Source organism: Cygnus olor, chromosome 2, assembly GCF_009769625.2.
Source record: "Cygnus olor isolate bCygOlo1 chromosome 2, bCygOlo1.pri.v2, whole genome shotgun sequence".
NCBI classification, from domain to species: Eukaryota; Metazoa; Chordata; class Aves; order Anseriformes; family Anatidae; genus Cygnus; species Cygnus olor.
This window is the reverse complement of record NC_049170.1, coordinates 160,536,472-160,557,473: the sequence shown is the minus strand read 5'-3', so window position 1 is coordinate 160,557,473 and position 21,002 is coordinate 160,536,472. Positions and strand designations below refer to the sequence as shown.

Sequence of the window (21,002 nt, the reverse complement as noted above, 5' to 3'; positions counted from 1 at the left end):
GTAGTTTGAGAAATATCCCCACCTAAATTATACAACGATCCCCAGATACCCGATGGAAGAAAGCTGACAAAAGAAGGATCATACTAGTGTTGCTATAACTGAAAAGCAAGGGTGGTTTGTCCTTTTTTTTCCAGATTCTTTTTTCCCCCAATTTTACGTAAATAAGAAAAACACTAGTAGTTTAACAAGAAACTTTAAAATAAAGAAAAATTACCTTTTTTCTTAATGTTTTTAATAAAAAGGTGACTTAGACCAATGAGCACCTATCCAAACGTGCTACAGTGAAATACTTTTTCCAGCACAAAACTTTTTTTAACTGAAAAGTTCGTTAAGTATCACTAACTAATGGTGGGAAGCAGTCACAGCAGCAAGCCTGCTGGAGTTCAAGAAGCATTTGAACCACACTTCAGACATGTTTTGATCTTTGGGTGCTCCTGTGTGAAGCCAGGAGTTGGACTCCATGATTCTTGTGGGTCCCTTTCAACTTAGGATACTCCATAATTTTTAAAAATTGTACAATTTTGACATGGAATACATGGAAAAACTTCCTCTATAACACCCTATAGCCCAGTAATGTTTAAAGGTGCTCTCCTTCCTGAGAGGCAAGCACACGCACAGGTTCAAATTCCAGTTCTTGTTTGCAGTATTCTATGCTTCAGATTAACCAGCAGAACAGGAACACCATCGTTTCTGCTTTGGCTGAACGGTACTGTAAGGAAAAAATAAAGGCTCCGTCTTGTGAAAGCAAACCCTTTAGGAGTCAGAGGTGTCTGGGCCAAGCCCACAGCTGACTGCAGAGCAGATCTCCCATCCTCTACTACAGAAGAATCACACTGGCATGGTGTGCGGCGACATACAAAGCATTTATCACCAGCATTATCTGCACGGAGAGCACTGAGGTTAAACAGAACAGTGGAAGAAGTTAGAACCGCAGGCTTAAGTCCCAGACAATAAGAATAAAATGCTTCTTCGATACCTGTTACGGTTTACAGGTTAAAGCAGAGCTTTTACATTCACACCGCGCCTCTCTTAGCAGCCAGCACGGCTTACGGGACCCCTGGCAGGCCGCCCCTTCGCAGGGCAGGTTCGCTCGCTTCCCCGGCACCCACCGATCGGCGGCACAGGGCCCCGCGTCCCGACACGTCCCACGCGGGGCTCCCGCTGCGAGCGGCGGCGCGGCGCCCACCCGCCTTCCCCCGGGAGCACGGCGGAGGGGGCCGGGAGGGGGCCGGCGCTGGACAGGGGAAGGCCGCGCTCCCTGCGGGGCGAGCGGGGAGCAGGACGCGGCGCGGCCCCGGCGGAGGCCGCTCCCGGGAGCGGAGCAGGCCGGGGTCGGCCGCGGGGTCCCCTCGCCGGGCCGGGGCAGCGCCCGCCCGCCCGCCCGCGGGCCGCCACAGGGACGGGGGCGGCCGAGGGGAGAAGCCACCGGCGGCCCCGGTCCCCCAGCAGCACGGCGGAACGGGACCGGCCGAGCCGCCCCCAGGCTCCGCCCGGCCCCCGGCGAGGAGGCAGGTGGGCGACGCGCGGGCCGGGCCGGGGGCAGCGCCCGGAGCTCCACGGACCGAGGGAGGCCAGGGCCGGGGCCAGGCCCGCGGCTACGCGCTCGGCCGGGCCGGGCCGGGCGGGCCGCGGCCTCACCTTGGGCAGCTCGCGGAGCTGGTTGGCGTCCAGCAGCAGCTCCTCCAGCGAACGGCTGTAGCGGTAGATCTCCTCGGGCACGGCCTGCAGCGAGCAGTGCCGCCGGTCCAGCGCCTCCACGTGCCGGTTGCAGCGCCAGAGCGGCGGCATGCACCGCAGCATCGCGCCGGGCCGCGCCGGGGCTCGGCCGCGATCGGCTTCGGCGCGCAGGGGCGGGCCCGGGCGGGAGCGGCCGCGCCGGGAAGGGGCCGCCCGAGGGAGGGCCCGGATGTGCGGCGGGGCGGGCGCTGCGCTAGGGCCGGGCCGGGCCGGGCCGCAGTCCCGGAACCCCCCGGTGTCCGCCGCCGGGCCGCGCCCCCGCTCCGCGCCGCCCCTCGGCTCGGGCCTGGCCGCCGCGCTCGGGCCCCGCCGCTCCCGCCCGGGCCCGGTCTGCGCCCGGGGCCGCGCCGCCCCCCGCGAGCGTCCCTGGGAAACGGAGTCCGCGGCCGCCGCTGCTCCCGCCCTGCCCCGCGACGCCCGCCCCGGCCCCGCCCGGCCCCGCCCGGCCGCCCCTGCGCCGCCCTCGGGCCGGGCCGCTCAGCGCAGGAGGGCCCGGGGGGAGCAGACGGCCCGGGGGCGGCGGGGAGCGGCGGCTCCGCGGAGCGGGGCCTGGCGGAGGTCGGCGCGGGGCCGGCTGCTCTCGCCTCAGCGCCGGGCGTTCGCAGGAGCCGGCTTCGAAAGCAGCGGCAGCGGCGTAGCCGATAGCGGCGTTCCGCAGCCCGTGGTGCTGCGCCTCGCCCCTAAAACCGGCGGAACGAAACCGAGAATCGTGGCGGTCAGCCTCCAGCCCCAGAGCCGCTCCGTCTGCACGCGCGAAAACCAACAGCCGAAGGGAAACATAACCCCTGTTTTATACAGAGAGGCTCCGCGTTAGCCGTGACCATTTACTAGAACTGTACACACGTGCGCCCACGTGCTTATGGGCTGCTTCTGGATGTTAAGCTTATAACGCGAAAAATGATTTGGAAAGCACTGTGGAGAAGAAGAAGAAGAAAAAAAAACTTATATGCCATTATGTAAAGCAGTACGATGCACCGACGCCTGATGATTTTAGGTTGGATATTAGGAAGAACTTCTTTACTGAAAGGACTGTTAGGCATTGGAATGGGCTGCCCAGGGAAGTGGTTGAGTCACCATCCCTGGAGGTCCTTAAAAGACGTTTAGATGTAGAGCTTAGTGATATGGTTTAGTGGAGGACTTGTTAGTGTTAGAACAGAGGTTGGACTGGGTGATCTTGGAGGTCTCTTCCAACCTTGGTGATTCTGTGATTCTGATGGTCCTTGCCCTTGCCAAGTTACAGTGAGGTATACAAAGGCAATCAAAAACATGATTTTTGTTTTTTATGAAGATAGCTCAAACAATGCCTCCACGCAGAAATACATGAGTCAAGGGAGCACAACAGAAGTCTGTAAAGCCCAAGTACTCTGAAAGAAACAACAGCAACGATCATCTCCCCCCTCCACCTCCTTCCACCCCCCAAAAAGAAGCATAAATAATCAGCCGATTAGGTACTTGTAGACATCTGAAATGCATAGGTTCTGGTCACTTATAGTTCAAGGAAAAAAAATCTTGACATTGTGTCTCTATTCAGACTAAACCCATCAGAATAAGTGATTTTTTTTAAAGAAAGGGATTATATTTATCTAGCCTACTGAAACTCTAATAATAGCAATACATCATATGATTTATCCTCTCCCTAACAAGGGAAAAAAAACATTTAAGCTTAATGAAGATGTTAATACAAGAGCAGGCATGAAACTGATTCTTAATGCTATGTTTCCAACTTCAACAAGTTGGGAAAATCATCTGTAAATCTCAGCATTCAAGATCAAGAGCTTCGTACATCTTCCCTGTGCTAACTTCATTTTGATACTACTCTCAAGGGCCCTGTTTTACTTAAGGGGTCATAACATCAAGGTATAACAAAAACACTGCAAGGGCTTTGAGCAGCAGAAGCCATTTAACAGCAGCTCCCCCAAGGGCATAGTGCTTGTCAGCTCATAGTTACAGAAGCTCCAAAGGCACATACATTGCTCATCTCAAACCATCAAGAGATGGAGACACAGCTGAACATAACTGACAAATCTGAGGATTTGACATGCTTTTCTCTGGAAGCCTATCTTCCCTAATTAGTAAACACTGAAACTACATTTTCTGTTTTAAGCTTGTCTTGCTCTATCCAGCTGTTAGACATATAGGACTAAGCCAGCTCTGCCTGTGCTGCAGTTCTTCCACGGGCTGAACTGCTGTCGAGGTTTTATCAACCCACCACTGGAAGGGTCTGATGCTGAATCAGGGCTAACACACACTGACTTGCAAGACAAACTGAAGATAAAGATTATCATGGATTACTTGAAAAATCCCATCATGGCCTTGTTCCCATCTGTATTTGGTGCTGTCATAATCTGCAGGGCTGTTTCTGAGATGACCAGGTTTCTGTGAACAGACATCATTATACTTGAATGCTTGGCTGCTGCAGAGCAGACACTGACTGCTGAACCCCACAGAGTGCAGACTGGGATAAGAACACCATTGCTCTGCCCTGCAGTACTCAAAAATTAAAGCTAATCAGTTACAGACTACTGCCCTGTATCAGCTCATTTTACCAGTACATTCTTCCTACAGCATCAAAACTCTGCTAGAACTTTGCCAGATTTATTAAATGTGGAGTTACCCAGAGCAGTATCATCAGGAAGTTCACTAGAACAGGCCCAGAGAGACCCTTCTCTAGAAACAGTTAAGTACTTCAGCTTCCTAGCTGACTAGAAGAGGGTCAAGGTGGGAGAAACAGAGCCATGTACAAAGGGATCAATGCATGATCATCTGATAGCCATCCTTCACTATTTCAGCATGACTTGCACCAATTACAGGATGAGAAATTCACTTAGTCCAATGCTGCATTACGTCCAAGAAACTGAGGATTTAGATAGCAGTGCGTAGATGGACACAACCTCTACTTTAGGAAAACCCTTACCTATCAGTTGTTGGCCTCTGAACCATATTCATTCCATGCTTGCCCCTCCCTACACTTTTGCCTAGAAACCTGCATATCATTCACTGCCTTGGACAAGATGGGCCCTTTTGTCTAAAACAGTAGAATCATAGAATGGTTTGAGTTGGAAGAGACCTTAAAGGCCAACTAGTTCTAACCCCCCTCCTGTGGGCAGGGGCACTTTCTGTTAGACCAGTCTACCCAAAGCCCCATCCAACTTGGCCTTGAATGCTTCTACGAAGGAGGCATCCACAACTTCCCTGTGCAACCTGCTTAAATATCTTGACACCCTCAGAATAAAGAATTTGTTCCTTATATCTAATCTAAATCTACCCTCTTTTAGTTTAAAACCATTGTCCCTTTTCTGGTCACTACACTCCCTGATAAAGAGTCTGTCTCCAGCTTTTGTGTAGGCCCCCTTTGGGTACTGGAAGGCCACTGTCAGGTCTCCCTGCAGCCTTCTCTTCTCCCAGCTGAACAACCCCAACTCTCTCAGCCTGTCTTCATAGGAGAGGTGTTAGGATAGGTGCCCTTGATCATCTTCATGGCCCTCCTCTGGACTCGTTCTAATATTTCTGTGTCCTTGTGCTGGGGATCCCAGAGCTGAATGCAGTACTCCAAGCGGGGTATCATGAGAGCAGAGCAGAGCAGAGGGGGAGAATCACCTCCCTTGAACTGCTGGTCATACTTCTTTTGACGCAGCCCAGGCTATGGTTGGCTTTCTGGGCTGCAAGTGCACGTTGCTAGCTCATCTTCAATATTTTGTCCACCAATACCTTCAAGTCCTTCTCCACAGGGCTGCTCTCTATCCACTAATTGCCTTATCTGTATCCATGTGTTTGAGATTGCCCCAACCCAGGTGCGTGATCTGGCACTTGGTCTTACTGAAATTCATGAAGTTCATGCGTGCTCACCTCTCAAACCTGTCAAGGTCCCTCTGGATGGCATCCCTTCTCTCTAGCATGTCAACCACACCACATGTCTTAGTGTCATCTGCAAACTTGCTGAGCATGCACTTGATGCTACTGTCCAAAACACCAAGAAAGATGTTAAATAGTGCTGCTCCCAGCACAGACACTGAGGGACATCACTTGTTACTGACCTCCACCTGGACGTTGAGATGTTGACCGCAACTCTGAACATGACCGTCCAGCCAATTCCTTATCCACCAGGTGGTGCAACCATCAAATCCATGTGTCTCCATTTTAGAGACAAGCATACCATGGGGGACAGTGTCAAATGCTTTGCACAAGTCTGGGTAGATATTGTCGGTCTCTCTTCCCTTATCCACCAATGTTGCAACCCCGTAACAGAAGGCCACCAGTTTGTCAGGCACAATCTGCCCTTAGTGAAGCCACGTTGGCTGTCAATCACCTCCTTCTTTTCCATGTGCCTCAGCACGGCTTCCAGGAGGATCTGCTCCATGATCTTGCCAGGCACAGAGGTGAGACTGACTGGCCTGTAGTTCCCCAGGTCTTCCTTTTTTCCCTTTTTGAAAATAGGGGTTATGTTTCCCATTTTCCAATCACTGGGAACTTCACCAGACTGCCACAACTTTTCAAATATGATAGTGGCTTTGCAACTTCAGATGCATCTCATCAGGTCTCATGGACTTGTGCATATCCAGGTGCCTTAAATGGTCTCAAACCTGATCTCTTACAGTGGGCAGTACTTCGTTTTCCCAGTCCCTGACTTTGGATTCTGTGAATTGGGCAGTGTGGCTAGAGCACTTCCTAGAGAAGACTGAGGCAAAGAAGGCTGAAGTGCTCAGTAACTTCTTTATGTCAGCTGTAGCCAGGTCTCCTGTTTCACTTATCTTAAGTGTATAGTTTCCTTCATCTTCCCTTGTTGTCCTGTGTACCCGATGAAAGCCTTATTTTTATTTGTTGTTGTTTTGGCTTTCCTGCCGCTCTCCCTGCACCCTAGGGACATAAATTATAATCATCCCAGGATGTATATCTCTGCCTCCACTGCCTACGTATGATGTTTTTGTGTTTTAGTTTGGCTTAGAGGTCTCGTTTTAGTCAAGCTGCCCTCCTGCCTCTCTTGCCAGGCATCTTGCAAGTCGGGTAGTAACATTCCATAGACGTGCCAGTGAAGAGTGAGGGAATTAGCTCTTATGAAAAAAAAATCCTGACCTTAAATTCAGGCTATTTCAACTACCCTTGTGTTGAGCTAAAGGACTATTGCCTTAGAAGCACAAGTGTTAACTAGCCCTCTACAGTACTATTAACTCTTCTATTCTGATTAGGCATGGTTTTAGAACAATGAGGGCACTCATGCCTATATTAGCAACATACAGCTCTATTGCTCTGCTGTCTCACACAGAGACCATAGCCACAAGATCCTACACGAGGCAGCACATACAGGAAAGTGCTGACAAATCAGGATTCAAATCAGGATTTTACCTTATTCATAGTAAATGTTGAACCATTTACCTGGAATAAAGACGATGTGGACAGATAGTCTTCCCAAGTACTGATGAAGTATGGAAAAAACTCATGCATTTTATTTCAGACTGCTACTCCCCAAGTTATTTGGTCTCTTTCTGCTCATCTACTATGCAGGAACACACCAGCAATCCATGGGAATTACCCACGTTAAACTTCTATAGAAGTCAACAACAGGAACTAGACAAAGAACAGCATTCTATACGTTGAGGCCCTGAAATTTGAGGTCCTGGGCCAAAGAAAACATCAGTGGTATGCAGCTCTATAGTTAGGTGTATACATGCAAGATTTAAAATGGGGATTAGTTACCCGTTTATTCCAAGCATTCAAATTTAAGACAAGGGACTCAGAAGAAACTGTTTCAAAGCTGGGGAAAAACAGGAGGGACAGAAACAGGAATGGACTAGAACCAGTTTTATGACAAAACTCAAATGAGTCTCTTGGAATCACGAAATACCTGACTGAGCTTATTCAGCACCTTTATCCATTGGAGGCAAGACTTCAAGCCTTGTTTTTCAGGGAAGCAATCCTGTATAGGCAGGAGAGGAAATGGCAAAGGTGCAGGACCTGACAAACTTTCTTTTCCCTGTTATTCTGAAAATATCTAACTCAAAATTTAAGAACCAGTCTCGCCCAGCTGGCATCAGGCTTCTGTGATGGTTTATTTTTCTTTACCTCAACTTAAGCTGCATCCTCTTGGAACAGTACCTACAGGCCTACAGGAAAGGCTCACATTCTTTTGAGAGAAGAATTTTCTGACCACTAATGCAGAAACAGCGATCTGGAGTCAATACACGAGGGCCCTGTCTAGAGCAGGCTATTGGCCTCTGCTTTTCACCAGTGCCATTTACTTTAGGGATTAGAAAATAAAAAAAAAAAAGGAACTTGGTGATCGGGCCAGGGCTGTAAGGTCCAGCACTGCAGCAAAAAGATTTCATCCTTACCCCAAACATTTCTGGGATGTTTTATTAGAACCTGGAGCCTCCTGACAGTTGCCACCAGATACAGCTGTTCAATAGTTTGTGCAGCTGCACCGTAACATCTTGCTGCCATGAATAAGTAATGGCAACAAAGCACCTTCAGCAACTATAGGAAAACAATAAGAATTTGGACAGGTTTAGACTTCTCATGTCTTTCAAGCAATTACTGCAGAACCACGCCAGAATCTTAATGAGATCAGGACAGTTCCTGGACCTAATTTAGGGAATCAAATCTAGCAAAGTCCACTGCTGTGGAGCCACACGGCAAGCTTTCCAGACATTGAAGTTGCTTCTGTAAAATGCTCACTCTGAGTTGCCCACATTTTCCAAATAATTCACCCTTGACGATCACTACTGTCAAGGAATCAATTGAGAAAGCCCTACACAGCTATAACTAGCTGAAAATTACTACGCTGCAGAGTGGTGTATTCTGTCAATAGGAAAGTCTGAAGGTGAAGGAATTTAGATTCCTTGTCAGAAAGCTGTTCAGATCACAACCGTTTAAGAACAGAGATACACTGAAAGGTTAAAGCCTGACTACACAGGCTGATGCAGAGGTACCCTTTCTTTCATCTCCTCTACCAGATCTATGCTGCACCTAAAGACATGTACAGCTTTTTCCAATTTGCTGAGAAAGCATGGCAGGAAATAACTAGAAAAATACACGATTAATTGGGAGTTGGTGCTTGCACAGGCATCTCTAAAGCATCATATATGATGGAATGATGAGGGATTATCCCCAGTCTTCACTCTTTTCCGAGTTTCAGCTTCTCAAGTCAGAATCCCCCATTCCTTACTGGGGAATACACCACTTTACACTTAAAATACAGAACAAAGCAGATTATATCCTCTTATACCAACCCTAACATCCTAGTGACCTGTCATCCTGTTAAATAGACATACCTACATCTGTTTCAAAATCCTAAATCATTAAGGATGTATACATTTAACCTAAATCAGATTTCTATGGGATCCCAGGGAAAAAGCCCTTCGTTAATGTTTTTTTAATTTACTTTCTTATTTTGAAATTTGTTACTTATCCACAGTCAATGTTTAGCTCACATTGTAGCATTTTAATTAGTGTTGTATGACACCTGACCTTTTGTCAGACACTTTACCTGTCAAGATCTGAAGTTACTTTTCCTAATATAAACTTGTAAAATATCTTGTCAGCCAGGTAAGATTGATCACATACACACACACAAAAAAAAAAGCTTAGGCACTCATCCTTAAGTCTGTGCTTTCTCCTTGCATCTAATTTTATCTTTGTTTCCCCCTTCTTTCTCTTTTGGAGCTATCAACAACAAAATGAAGCTACCAGTGCCGCCTTATACTCCTAAATCCAGTCAACAAGACAGGAACAAGTACCAGAAAATAGAAGCTAGACAGAACAGTGGTAACACTGGAACAAGTTGAAAATGGTGAACTTTCTTTTGTATTACAGACAAAAGCAGCAGAAAAGCTGTAGTGCATTACCAAAACGGGAAATTATGAACTACCAGTATGCTGTGGCTGTTAAAGAACTCAATGGGATCACAGATTACATGGGATGAGGCATTTCCAGGACAGGTAAGAAAGGAAGAATGCCACTATGCCACGCCCTAGGAAGGGTTCAACTGGAATCTATTAAAAAACTCAAATCAACTACTTCTGAGAAACAAACTCAAGCTAACAAATGCAAAGAAGGATTGTTAAGCCAGATGATGAGGAAAAGAGCAAGTTGAACCCAAGATACCTTGGCTATCAAAGGTTGAAAAAGAGAGGCTTGCTGTTACCAGGAAAGAAAGGTTATTTATGCTAACAGACAATATTAAAATAAAAGTTAACAAATTAACTGTAAATACAGTTAGACTGCAAATACAGATTTCTAACCTATAACAGAAGTTTGAGTGTTTGAAACAAAATACAAAAAAATAAGTCTCTAAGCTTAGAGGCAGGTTGCAGCAGCAGCAGGCTCAATTCAGACCTCCCTTCTGAAGTTCCTTTGAGATCCTTCTTCTGTTATTTGAATTTCTAAATTAAAATGAGTATTTCCTTTGAATCTGTGCTGTCTCTAGCAGTTTTGCACAACAAACAATGTCATAGCCCCTTACGTGTTTAGAGTATTTAAAATCATTAATACAAGCTAATTCTGTTCCTGCTCATTAAACAAAGATCATAAAATAAATGCATTCAGGCTCTGTAAATATTACAAAAACTTTGGGTCCTCAACAGCAAACTTTCCTTTCAGGCGAGGCATATGTTCTATATCACTGTCCATAATACAAGGACTAGATTTATTTAATAAATACACTCTAGGTGCTGCAGATCAACACTACTCCCACTCTCATCCCATCTGTGATGCCTCAGCCTGACTTGATGGAAATATTTTGGCACATTTAGGAAGGATCAGTTAGGGTAACTCTGATGCATCAACAAAACTGTGAAATCCAAACTACAATATCAGAATACACAGGATGTGAATACCCCAGAAGACCCAGCTGGTTCACTTTCTGGACTCTGCTTCATGTTTGGGCTCCTGGAAGCCCAAGCTCAAGATGCAAGTCCTCAGCAGGAAGACTCCCTGCCAGAACTGCCCAAGCTCTCCTCCACTGTTGTTCATGAAGTATTTCAGCAGCACCCTTGAGTGCTGTTATAATACTTAGAGACTCCCTCCTCCATTCAACCATGTATAGCCCATCTTTGAAGAAAATTGCTATCCCAGTCCCTCAAAGGTGCAGTGGGATCTTGACCTGAGTGTTTTTGAAGTGACCACAGCGTAAGGCAGGAGCAAAAACAGCAACCTCTCTTCAGGCTCTGGCCCCACTCTTCTAGGTTGATGAGGCTACACTCATGCCAGACTTGGTTGGCAGGATATTAGCCCCTTTAACACACACAAAAACACACACTAGCTTTCTTTGCGCTTTTATCCAAACTACAAGTACATCACAGAGATCTGCGCCCACCCTGGAGCATTCTTTACACATGGCTAAAAAAACAGACAGGCAGAAGGGGTAGGGGTGAAGTCCTCCAAGTAGAGTTCATGCTGACAGGTCACTGTTATCAAATCTCTCCTGGTCATACACCTCTGCCACCACCTTTCTTCCTGCAAACCAGCGCCCATTCAAAGCCTGAATGGCTTTGTGAGTCTCTGAGGCCATGGAGAACTCCACAAATATCTTGACAATGATCTCAGCATCCTCCTCTTCTCCCTGCTTCTCCTGGTAGATGATGACCCTGTTTACAGCCCCGAATTTGCCACACTCTTCTGTCACTTCTCCCTCTAGGTCATCATCAATGTCCTTTGGATCCACCATGTTGCGAAGCACCATCACAGTGGACTGCAGAGAGAAGGAACAATACAAGTACATTAATATAATTGAGACACTAAAGTTAAATACAAACAAAAAACCTACCAAGCTCTTCTTAGACACATCTTTGTAGCACAGGTGACTTGAACTATCTGATTTTTCTTGTGCTGTTGCTATCCAGTATTTTATTTATTTTTACTTTGTTACCTTCAAGATTTTTTTGTTTAATTTTTCCTTATGTCTGAATACAGTAGGAAGTTTAACTTTCTTTCAGTCCTCTGACATTTAATGGCTGACCAGGTACTTTAGTTAAAGCATCAACCACAGCGTAACAAGAGCTTTTCAGAGTGCCTGCAACACACCTTTAGCACATATCCCCCACTAAAACTTTTTTGCTTTTTTTGCTGACAAAGCACTTCTCTGTATCACAGAGCAATAGATGTTTTAAGACAGATGATCAGGATCACCTGATTCAAACCTAGTTCTCAAGCAAGGCAACCTTGAGCAGGTTGCCCGGGACCATGCCCGCACAGCTTTTGAATATCTCCAGGGATAGACTACACAAATTCTCTGTGCAGCCTCTATGTTTTTGCATGTTAGAGACCCAGCTCTACCACATCCTTTCTTCCCATTGATGGCTCTACCCAACATCACAGTTTAGTGGTCATGGCATTTCAGAGTCAGTTTACCACGTACAAAGCTGCAGAGCTACACCACATGAAGATAGACCTAAAACTAGGTATCTCATTTGCTGATAACTGGAACCAGCTCAGGGTAACCACATTACACTCACCTCCTGTTTACGAAGCAATTTCTGCATCACCATATGACGGGCACTGCTGCCAGATATGCTCATGTGTTCCTGTTCACTTAGCATCTCTGGCCTCTCTGACTCCTGGAATACCTCCTCCTCTTCCTTTTCCTTTTTGACCTCCATCAGGCCCAACGCTGGGGGACTGGCCAGGATAGGATTCACAACTCCCACTTGGGGGATAGTGACAGGAATTGGAGGTCGGGCAGGGGTTACACCTGTAAGAGTACAAACTCTGTAGCATAAAGAAAAGAACTGATGTTCTGCAACATTTCAATACACACCACTCAGTAATAAAGTGGATCAAAGAATCTATAGGGTTTCATTGGCTCTACACAAACAACGACCAGGGAGGCATACACAGCAACTTGGTCAACAATATGGGATATATGCACTCAATATATTCATCACATTCATCATATGCCCAGAAGTGAGACAGAGAACAGGTCTTTGCATGGGGTAACAACTATCCACAGTTTCACTCAGGGTACTACGCATTCCTGCTGTGAATCTCATGTCCCTATTGTATCTATTATACACCAAAATAAACTCCTGTTATGCTGTACAAATAACAGCTCTTGACAAAGTCAGGCAGGGAAGAAGATTTCAGCTTCAAATTCTCCTTAATTGTGACCCAAGCTGTAAAGAACCATGCACTGTAACAGTTACACAAGTGACAAAATGAGGAATAAACATACCTGTAATTACTCCTGGTGCCTGCGCTGCCATTACAGCCTGTGGCAATGCCCCTAATGGCTGGGCAAGAGTCAGTGCTGGAGATACTAGCCCAGGAGTAGCCAAAGTGCCAAGAACTGCAGCTCCTGCCACTGCTTCCTACAGCAGAAAAACAAGCACTAATTCTGTATCAAGAAGTCGTGTTATGGGTATGTTCAGCTGAGGCTCAGCCCTTGTCACACTTAAGAAAATACTGGGTATATAGATTCTGAGGATGACAGCTCTCCAGGGCTACTATAAAAAACAAACAAGCAAAAATTTATGGCACCCACAGAAATGTGGAAACTATGAGATATCAGGAACTGGAAGAAAAACGCTCAAATTTCATCTATCCTCTCAAGCTGCTAGGCAGGTTACTGAATGAAAAACATCAAGGAATTCAGTACAGGATCTGCAAAATGCATGCAATTCCAGAACAGGAGGAATCTCTACTTGCTTCCACCTGCTGATGCTCTAGAAGACCTTAAGAGCTCCTCAAGCAACTGTTTAAAGCAATCAAGAAAAAGGCAATGTTTAATAGCTACTACACAAAGCTTTTTACTAATGCTAAGGAATGCGATCCACTTAAACATATCGACAGGAGCTCCCAACCCGCCGCCTTTGATGGAGCTTTTCTTCAAACTTTCAGCCTTGATAACCAAAGCATTTTTTTTTAACTACGTTCTTTTGTCCATATTGTCTGAACTTCTTCTCCCATTACCTACATGTCTCCATATGGACTGTACATAAGCAAAAATTGGATGACTTTTCAGCTTTTTTTCCTACAGTTACACCAAGTCACTTTTTCTAGTTTTCTCCTGCATATCGGGTTTTCCATTTCCCTGAATAACTACGATATTCCTTTATACCTGCTATAATCCAAATAAACGTTCTCACTCTAGATGAGCAGAATTCAACCATATCGTTTAACTAGACGAAAACATTTCCACAAAGCTATCAAAAATAACACGCATAATATATCCTAGGATCCCTTTTGTTTTGGTTGTTTTCCAGGCTATTGTACTCATAATTTAGTTACTCAGATCCTTCTCCTTCTCTCTTTTCATGGGGATCATTTAAGCCCTGACATACCAGAGCAAAAATTCTGGGGTTTTTGTCATTAAATGTCACATTTTGTACTCAACTGGTAAACGCTGTACATGTTTCTTACTCTAGTCTTCTCTGATACTCAATTCTCCTCTACATTAACAATGCTTCTCATCAATGTGTTACCAGCTAATTTCATCAGTACTCTTTTCCTAATGCCTACAATATGATCGCTAATATTTTTGTGTATGGAGATAAATCAAGGACAATTTATAAGTAACTTCACCAAGAAAGTGAAGTGTAAGCAACTTCTAGCACAGCACTAGCACATCTCTTCTCACCTGGTTATACTCCTTGACACTAATTGTAGTAGTCTTGGTCTTATACGTAACAGCTTCTTATACGCATGGGTCTCTAACTTCTGAATTGTTCACAGAATATATAGTAAATGTTTTTGCTAATTAAGTGCAATAGTAGTCTTAAAAAGTTATGTTCATTTGATGTTTTCCTAAAACATCTAAATACATCACGTAGCTGTTTGTTCTTCCTTAAAGCTTGTTTTCAATCTTTCCCTACCACTGTCAGAAGAAAGTCCACAGAGATCTGTTTTCTATCCTACCTTAAACCCAAGTATCATATTTGCTATTCTTCAGTCATACAGCAATAGCCTGACTTGACAGACTAATCACAAAAAAACACGAAACTTAAGTGTACAACCACACGTGATAAACTCTTGGTGGATATAAACCCACCAAGGTTGCAGTAATTCCATGTGTACCATTAGCCAGTTTGCCTTATGCTTCTAACGAAGGGGAAGAATACTTATGTAAGCATTCCATGCTGCAGTAAGACTACCATAATTTTGACTACACTGGTAGTTAGCTGTGTCACTTTTTTTCTTAAGTGGCCAAAGAAACTTTTTCTAATAACTTTAGTTTCTTATTTTCTGTTGCAAGACTGACTTTTTTACTGTGACTGTCGAGACAACCATAGTCATAGTTGTCCTAGTTTAAGTGTGGAAACACTTCCTCCTCCTTTGACTTGCACGTGAATTCCAAACTGCAGTTGCATTTCAGATCCAAAGTTGCATCTCTTACTTGAAAGTTTCCCTCTCATGCCCATGATTTCTTCAATCCCACTGAGTTTACTAATTAACTTCTCTGAATCACAAAAAATACATGAAACTAAAGCTCTTACAGACTATGTTGGCCTATGTTCTTACTAACAATAAGCTGTTCCATACAGGAACTGTACTGGGGGCATAAACTACAGATGCCTTTTTTAACTGATCTAATTATTACTCTTCTCTATTTATCTAAAACTACCATCATGGCAAATCAGACTGGTGATCTAGGTCTCTACCACGTCTAAGTAAAGGGAACAAGACTGCCGAGTATCTCTGAGGTCCTTCAAAACCAATACTCTATATACAGAATTTAAAATTTTCCTCACAGTAACAAATCCTGCCATATTTTACAGAAAGAAGCGATAAAATTTATCCAGATCTGTAAGAGATCTCTACTAAAGAGAAAAGTTAATAGTTCTTCCCTAAGGTGATTTTGATCCAAAACGTAGCCATGCCTCAGCTTGCTTCCTTAGTCAAATGCAGAGGTTTCCAGATTGTAGTGAACTTACTACTGGGGACATGCAAACCACTTTAGAGTTTCACGCAAATAGCGGCTCCCTCCTCCCCCCATTTCTACCTGTACCTTGTGATTCAAAGAAATATTAGTACCACATATAAGCTGGACACCTCAGCAGTGTTTTTTTTTTCTGGCTCCAGAGCATCCAAGAACTGAACAGTGCTAGAACTTGTTTCTTTCTTGGGCAGCAGGGATGCAGGAAGAGATCCTGTCCCCCCAATGCAAAGAATACAGACATAGATAAGCAGGTTACTGTGAAAGGTAATTTTCCTCAGTCAACACTTATAGGTCATAGCCAGGAGCTTCTATTATTTTCAGCAAACTAAGTTTGAGAACCGCTAGACTCCTGCATCAACATCCAATTCTGCTGAACCCACTGTACTTCCTACTTTCTGGACAGCTTAAAGCCATGACGGGCCAACTTTCACCCTACTATACAGGCAGAGTCTTCAAGAGCAGCGTTGCTCATGCAACTATTACTGCCCCCACTACTGTCTGCCTATTCACATAGTATTTTAAGGCATTCTTTTAGTCTCTGTTATAACCACATCCCTAATTGTTTGTACGCCTACCAACAAGGAATCCTCTCCAATTTATCCCCCGTCATTTAAAAAATAAAAGTTCTGATCAGGCAGGCCAGATGCCATTCTAAATGCTGGTGTATCAGACTCTCACAAGTGTGTCCTGGGCAAGCTTCTACGTGTGAAGTCCTGGAAACAGAGTACAATCTAGGCTTGGAGCCTTCATTCAAACTAGAGAACACAACTGGTTGGAAGAGTTTGCATGCTTGTTTTTAGCAGGGTGACAATAAACATCCACTTCTTTCAGTCACAGCAACTTATGTCTTACCTGTGCTGTAATCTTTGCTGTCGCAGCTGCTGCAGCAACAGCTGCTGCTGGAGGTAATCCCCCTGGCGTAGCAGGTGTCAGGAGCGGCATTGGAGGAGTCACAGCTTTACCAACTCGGAGATATTGACCCCCAAGGTCAAAGAGGTTCATAGAGGAAACTGCATCTTGAGAAGACTGTGCTTTCTCATATTCTACAATGAGAAGGAGGAATATTTGCAAGTGACCCTTTTTACTCCTAAGTTCAACTCTCTTACTGCACAATTATGATTTATCTTTGTTTAAAAAAGCAACCCCTCAGTGCTTAGATTGCTCATCTCTCTCCTCTGATCACATAAGCACTGTTGAGAACAGCAAGCATAGCAAAATCTCTCAACCCACGTAAATGGTGAGTAAAAGTATCTGGCTACTAATTAGACTTCTAAATACAAATTTATCTCTATCCCGTTTAAAGTAATTCTTCCACTAGAATAAAAAACAACGAGGATGATCCCAACTACCTTCCTTACCCCAGAACAAATATCAGATAGATATTTTACCAATGAAACCATAGCCTTTGTGTTTTCCTGTCGTGGGATCTCTGGCTAGCGTGCAGGATTTGATCTTTCCAAAAGCCTCAAACACACTCTTGATGTCATCATCTGAAAGGTCCTGATGAACAGAGGCCACATAGATGCGGTTGAAAGCCCGTGCCTCTTCTGCTAGCTGGTCTATAATTGGTTGTGCCTGACCTATATTACTAGGTCTCCCCACCTGCAGAGAACAGGAAACAGTCCATTAAACAGTCTGAAGAGCAGCAGCATGACTTGCCTAGACATACAGTAGGTAAGCACTCAACCACTTGACTTCCTTTTCAAACCACATAACCCCTCATAAGGTCAAAATTAACAAAGGGCAACAGCTGACTCTCAGCTCTGGGATACAACCTGCTCTATGATTCTAGAAGTACTGGGAGCCTGGACTGACTCTCCCTCTCCTTCCCCCTTCCTCCTAGGTAAGCGTTATCTTCCCTAACCTGCCCAACTTCCACGAAGTAAAAACAATGCTGAAAGCAAAACACAATGTTTCTATAACCTTCTTTTGAAGGCTCCTAAACCCCTAACACTGCAGAAATGCATCATAGATAAATGCAGGATGTAAAACACTTTGCAGAAAATGCTAGCTTCCTCCCCAGATTTCAATCTCCAAAGTTCCACCTTTCAGAGATCATCTCTTACTTATTGCCTGAAAACACACAGCTACAAACCTTAGTTCTTTTCAGTTTGTGCTGAACGCCTCCTTTTTGTATGGCAAGGTACTTAAAATTCCTCATGCTACTGACAGGCAAAAAAAGTGCCTGACACTACTTATCTACCATCCACACAGGCACAGCATATGAAGAACACCAAGTATCATGAATCATCTTTGTTTTGTGCTTAAGAAATTTCCATACTGTGTGTGTGTGAGTGGGAACTGTCAGCTTATAAGAACGAGTTTCCTGACTTTATTAGCACGCTGGGTAGTTCTCCTCAGGGAGTGAGGGACTAACAGACACTATGTACTTAGTGGGTTGAAAATGAAGATTTATCCTGGAACAGGCTTTAGGTTATCTTCCATGCTACAGTGCTATGGGAAGCATTTCTAGGCATCAAAACCTTTATTTAAAGTAAAGAGAACTAGGAATTTTCAAGGCATGCCTGTTACTCACCTTTATATTTCTTCCTCCCAACATGACAGAATTCATCTGCTCCAAGGCCAGCTGAGCAGCTTCAGGCACCTCATATTCCACAAAAGCAAAACCCTAGGACAGAAGGAATACTCCTGTTGAATTGTACCAGTCACATCTTGTCAACCCCTGTGCCAGCTAATGCAGCCAAGAATTCCCACATACTAGATTCTTACTATTGTGGTCTAGAGAAGACTTTTCCTTCAAGGCTACCTGTCTTCAGAGTCTCTCATGCCTAGAGGCCTAGCAGAGAAAGGCTACCGCATACAGGACTGCTAGCTGTTTAGCATCTTTTGTGCACACCAGACCCGTGCACATACGGTTCCCACAACAGAATACTGCAAAAATAAGCAGAGCAAGCAGATACAAACAATTTCCTAAAATCAAAATGCTAAAGCAGCCTTCTCTCTATGAGGACGAACATTCCTTCTTCTCCTGGATACACTCACGAAAGCCTTGGAGAGAAGAAAAACATCACTCAAGGCCTGTTAACCAACCTTATGCTTCATCGTAACCGAGTCCCAGGACATATCAATGCTTTTTATAGGTCCAAATGGGGCAAAGGCCTGGCGAATGGTATCTTCTCCAAGTTCATAGTATATGGAGCCCACATAAACGCGACACATGATGGCCAAGGCGCGCTGCCTCTGAGCTGCCATCTGTATTGGAAAGAAGAACTGGCTGGTTAGATCAGGGGGTGGTCACGGATGTCAGGACCTCCTTCCCTTCCTCCTTCCCTCCCAGGAGCTATGACCCAACAGCAGGTAGCTCCTCACTGGGCTGCAGCACAGCCTGGTACACGTAGTAATAAAGAAGTGTTTTCCTGCTCAATGCACAGACTGCTGGAGCGGATAAGCAGTACAGCTCACTCCTGGGGCAGTCAAATCTTTGATGGGGTCTGCCACTTCAGGAGCCTTAACTCCAACCCCACTGATAAGGTCTAACCCTCCCCAGCATGATCGCATCTCCAGCAACACTTGCAGGAGGAGGAAATAACTTCATTCTAGGACAGCTTCCCCCTCCAGGCAGCAAAGGTCTCCATTCTAGGCACTATCAGCAATCCCTCCCATTCCCTCCCACAAGGGGCAGCAAGAGATCCAGTATCGGGCACCACCTAGTCACTCCCTCCCCCACCCCATCCTCCCAGGCAGCAAAGGATCTGGAATTGGGTACCTCCTCCCCACCCCCTCAAGCATCACACACCTCCTCCCCTCCACCCACCCCCAGGCAGTACAGGATCCAGTACTAGGCACCACTTCCACCACACATTTCAAAAGCAAAGCAAACAAAAATAAAAAATAAAAGTCACATGGTTAAATGAAACTTCTTAGTTAAGTGTGTGGTGCTAGTACTTATCGCTGCCTGTTGTTACTGGCTCAGATAGTGGTGCAGCCCCCAAAGACTCCGCCCTTATCAGTTTCGGTGCAGAGAAGGTCTCTGTGCTATTTTCTCCTAAGTATGCCTGAAAACCTGTTTGCAAGACAAATCCAGAAATTTCTTAAAGCAGGTATCCAAAAAAGCAGTATCCTTCAATTATTTTTCACCCATATTACAATTCTAAAATTGCTACTACTAATAAACATTATTTTGGAAGATGCTGCCTACTAAAATCACAGGTTTGGCCAGCATATCCTATCAGCACGTCTTGGGACCAAGGCAGAAATGAAGGCTCTGTACAGGCAGCTCCCTATGATCAGCAAGACTGAGTTACAGTGCGTTGGAGATGCGCACAGGGCTTCGTTCCTGTTCTGCATGGAACAGATGGAACAAACATATGGCAGTAAGGGCTACGGACTGTTGCAGAGTAGGCAAATGCAGCGTTAAGCTTGATGCCTTTCTCCCTTCCCAGCACTACAGTGCTTGGCATGAAGGTAGGGAGCGCTGGAAACTGCGCCTTCCCCACCACCTCTGCTTAAGGGGGTCTGTAATCGAGGCCTTTACAAGAGACCCACCTTCAGAGTGCTGCAACAAGCATGAGCACAATGAGCTCTGACGTGTCTGGGGACGTTACAACTCGCATGGCAAAACAGAAGGGACTGCATTTCATCTGTGACAGTCAAAGGATCGTGGACACGAACAGTACCTGAAGAAATCCTTCTCCCTTGTAACACATGTGACATTGACCATAGGAGGAAACAAACTGTAAAGGTTCAACTCCTATTATTCCATACAACAGGGATACTATAAACAGGAATGGTTCTCACCCCATACTGCTGCTCCTGAAGTGTATTAAACTTGCCTCTTGACTGGGTTTAATATTTCACACAGTTAAAAATAAGTTGCTTTTCAATAGCTCTGCAATGCTGTGACTGGGAGGACTATGGCACGTGTACACGCAGGACAGCTGACATGTTGTCTCCCAGGTTCTCCAACACCTTCACAGCTTTGGTGCATGAAAGCCAGTGATCAGTAGCCCCTCAATTTGTGTAGTGCGTCCATTTACAGGTTCAGAGCCATCACCATTCTAACCCAAGTGTCTGAGTGAAGTGCCTCACCCGTGGTGACACAGACTGTGGCAAAAATTTAGTGTTTTACTAGGAGTGCTCTTGGACAAGACACTGCAGCCCTGCACCAGGCAGAGGTAATTCCCACCTTCTGAAGTCTATATATGCAAACAGGACATTCCCTTCTTTTCAGTTATCAATGCAACAGTGGCAAGAAAAATGGCATTTGTCCTCTCCCATGGCAGCAACCTTTACAGGAGGATATCCACATCTTACACTGCTGCATAGATTCTAATGAAATAGGTGGGGCAGAGCTAGGAAGACTGTTATGTTACATCTGGAACATATTAGAAATCTGGAGCTACAAAGGCGGAATTTAGGTAGACCATGATGACTACAGGCA

The 21,002-nt window shown here is 45.3% G+C and overlaps 2 protein-coding genes and 1 long non-coding RNA gene across 19 annotated transcripts in view; 1 reads left to right on the top strand and 2 right to left on the bottom strand.

Moving 5' to 3' along the window:
- The window catches only part of SCRIB (scribble planar cell polarity protein), a 120,388-nt gene extending 118,512 nt beyond the window's left edge, over window positions 1–1,876 (bottom strand). For 11 of the 12 annotated variants that reach the window (XR_005816878.1, XM_040547582.1, XM_040547586.1 and 8 more), the window contains exon 1: window positions 1,639–1,876. Coding sequence is in view for 11 of the 12 variants with exons in the window: in XM_040547582.1 (XP_040403516.1) it covers window positions 1,639–1,800 (162 nt within the window). In the remaining variant the exon portion in view is untranslated. The remainder of the gene's footprint in view (window positions 1–1,638) is intronic. The other variant, XM_040547592.1, reaches the window with a different exon arrangement.
- Window positions 1,877–5,314: 3,438 nt separating this feature from the next.
- On the top strand, window positions 5,315–14,855 carry LOC121065094. The gene is made up of 3 exons (XR_005816875.1): window positions 5,315–5,408; window positions 14,563–14,566; window positions 14,844–14,855. It is a non-coding gene; the product is annotated as an uncharacterized LOC121065094 (long non-coding RNA).
- Window positions 10,992–21,002, bottom strand: part of PUF60 (poly(U) binding splicing factor 60) — a 27,177-nt gene continuing 17,166 nt past the window's right edge. For all 6 annotated transcript variants that reach the window (XM_040547577.1, XM_040547580.1, XM_040547576.1 and 3 more), the window contains 7 exons: window positions 18,653–18,814; window positions 18,138–18,230; window positions 16,990–17,203; window positions 16,454–16,644; window positions 12,899–13,034; window positions 12,183–12,418; window positions 10,992–11,419 (listed from right to left, as the gene is read on the bottom strand). In XM_040547577.1, the coding sequence (XP_040403511.1) occupies window positions 11,120–11,419; window positions 12,183–12,418; window positions 12,899–13,034; window positions 16,454–16,644; window positions 16,990–17,203; window positions 18,138–18,230; window positions 18,653–18,814 (1,332 nt within the window). In that variant the 3' untranslated portion in view covers window positions 10,992–11,119. The remainder of the gene's footprint in view (window positions 11,420–12,182; window positions 12,419–12,898; window positions 13,035–16,453; window positions 16,645–16,989; window positions 17,204–18,137; window positions 18,231–18,652; window positions 18,815–21,002) is intronic.